This window comes from Marmota marmota, unplaced genomic scaffold (genome assembly GCF_001458135.2).
Source record: "Marmota marmota marmota unplaced genomic scaffold, marMar, whole genome shotgun sequence".
Classification (NCBI taxonomy): Eukaryota; Metazoa; Chordata; class Mammalia; order Rodentia; family Sciuridae; genus Marmota; species Marmota marmota.
Genome location: NW_026013711.1, coordinates 1 through 2,537, shown reverse-complemented (window position 1 = coordinate 2,537; position 2,537 = coordinate 1). Strand labels below are relative to the sequence as shown.

The window sequence follows — 2,537 nt, the reverse complement described above, 5'->3', positions numbered from 1 at the left end:
AAAAAAAAAAAAAAAAAAAAACACGCGCGCACACAGAGCATTCGGAGAAAACCAGTCAGTTACCAATTTATTGGACAGCCAATTTTGTAACAATCGGATTTGAACTGACTTCAATTTTTACATAACATTCTTCAGAACAACTCCAAAATAATAGTCTGTCCTGGTTCGAATAGTTTTAATGGATTTGGGGCAAATATTTTACCTTATGGATGAGTAAGTGAGTAAGAACTCCAATTGTCTGAGTAAATGCTGTTTAGTGATCATGGTCACCCCCACCCCCATCTCTACTGCCACCTGCCCATGCACTTGGGCACTCATGCGCGCATACACACACACACACACACACACACACACACACACACAGAATATACTAAAAAAAAATCGAATTGAAGGTTCAAAACCGAGATATACATCTTTGTTTCATGTGAAGAAAGGCAAATAAACATGGAAAAGAATGTCTGGCAAGGTCGGGATAAGACATGTGCTCCTTTGAGTTTGTCTTTTAGGGTTTACAACCTTCTCCGGCAGTAAGTACCCAGGAATCTTTCTCCAAGGAAGGAATCGCTAGTGGCTTCTTCATTTCCATTTTTACCTGGTCTCCTCTCTTTCCTTCCACTTCAGCTTCCCTAGCTCTTCTAGGGACACACACTAACTCCATTCCTTCGGTCTTTAAACTTATTTGGAAGGTAGCGAAGTTTCCGCTTAAATTTTGCGCCCTGTTCCCACGTGCCTGCCTGTGGTCTCCAACTTTCCGTATTTGCTTTCTCTAGGAATCTCTGAACTTTTCCCTCTGCGCTTCCCTGAAGCGAGCGGTGGTGGGGACAAAGCGAAATTGCGAAAGCGAGTGGAATCTTCATTTCTACCCCGAAATTGACAACTTACCCCACTCCCGCCCCCTCCTGGTAGAACCTCCCCCACTGAGCATTCATTAGCATAAAACTGGTAGAGCCCCGGGACCTGTCCTGAAGCCTCCCCTGGACGCGCCTTTGCGGGGCTGGAAAGCCAGCGCAGACAAGTATTCAGGCCCGCAGAGCATCCCAGTGCAAAACGTGCACCTGCTCGTTGCGGGAGCCTTTAAAAAAAAAAAGAAGAAGAAGAAGAAAGAAAGAAAGAAGAGAAAAAGAAAGAAACGAAAAAAGAAGTCGCACTTTGAAATGACTGAGCAAGCGAACGCGCTGTGGTCTTCCTTTCCAGTCTCCCTAGTTCGGCTTCCTAAAGTCTGGGGCACCCGCTCATCTTCCCCAATAGAAGAAAACCTGCTGGTGCCCTCGCATTTGTCTCGGGGCAATCATAACCCCTTTATTTCCTTTGCACACGCACACGCTCACATGCGGACACACACATGCGCACACACACATGCGCACACACACGGACCCTCCCTTCGAAAAGCTGTCCCTTGGGACTTGGGGCTGAACTCCCTGAGTGTACCCCGGGATTGCCCAGGGTCTCTCAGCCTCAGGAGTCGTTCCCTATCTGACCTCAAAGTGCCCTCGTCGACTGCCAACCCACTCCCTTGGCCTCCTAACCGGCCGCTCACCCGGAGAGTGTCTCCTTGCTCCAAGAACCCTGCGGGGCAGGGTCACGACCTCCCCCCGCCCCCGGGAGGTGCCCGGAGGCTTGCGGTGGAACCCAGGTCCCGGGGAGCGCACACTCCGGCAACAGCTCGGAGAGAGGTTCCCAGAAGCCGACGCGCGCCGGGAAGGGGGCAGTGGCTCCTAGAAAGGCGCCGTCCTCCTTCCCGCCCCCTCCGCCCTGAGTCTTGGGGTTCCCAAGCCCCAAAGCATCCAAGAGCTGGCGGCCAGTCCAGCAAAGATTGACCCGGCCGAAAGAGAGCTAGATCGGGGCAGAGTGAAGTGCCAACTTGTCAGGGGGTCGGGCGCGGCTGGCGAGCTCCAAAGAAGAAAACCAGAGGGCCGCGCTCGCAAGGACGCGCGGCTCGCGGGCGCGCGGAGCAAGCAGAGCTGGAAAGGGAGCAAGGAAAGGGCTAGGAGGCGGGTGGGAAGGGGCCGGGGGCGGCAGAGGCTACACTCTGCTCTTTACCTTGCGTTGGTGCAGTCATTGTAGAGAGTCTCGAAGTCCTTCCTGGAGATGAGTTTGCAGCGGTTCACTCCGGGCTGGATGGCGCCCAGTCCCCTCAGGATGCGAACCTGTTCCACATTGCACACCACCGGCGTGATCTCCAACCGCTTCAGCTTGGTGTAGACCGTGTGCAAGCCCCCCACCAAGTGCTTCAGGAACAGGTCGAAAGCCTGGGGCAGGCAGATCAGCTCGCAGCCCTCCACCGTGAAGGAAGCCACTTTGGCCCCCCTCAGATCCACCATTTTGCACTCATTATTCTGGGGGGTGTTTTCCACTGGGGACGGGGTTGAGTACACGGGTTTCCCGGGGAGGGGGCCGCAGCTGCTGCTGCTGCTGCTACTGCTGCTGCTACTACTGCTACTGCTGCTGCTGCTACTGCTGCTGCTGCTGCTGCTGCCGGTGCTCGCGTTGATGGGGGTGCTGGAGGCACCGCCGCCGCCAGCGCTAATGCTGCCACC

General features: G+C 54.4%; 1 protein-coding gene across 1 annotated transcript; it reads right to left on the bottom strand.

The window, feature by feature from the left end:
- Nucleotides 1-23: 23 nt before the first annotated feature.
- On the bottom strand, nt 24-2,531 carry LOC107135076 (dachshund homolog 1-like). The gene has a single exon (XM_048797801.1). It carries the CDS (start codon nt 2,319-2,321, stop codon nt 2,037-2,039), a length of 285 nt encoding a protein of 94 aa, XP_048653758.1. The 5' UTR covers nt 2,322-2,531; the 3' UTR covers nt 24-2,036.
- Between the last annotated feature and the right edge of the window lie 6 nt (nt 2,532-2,537).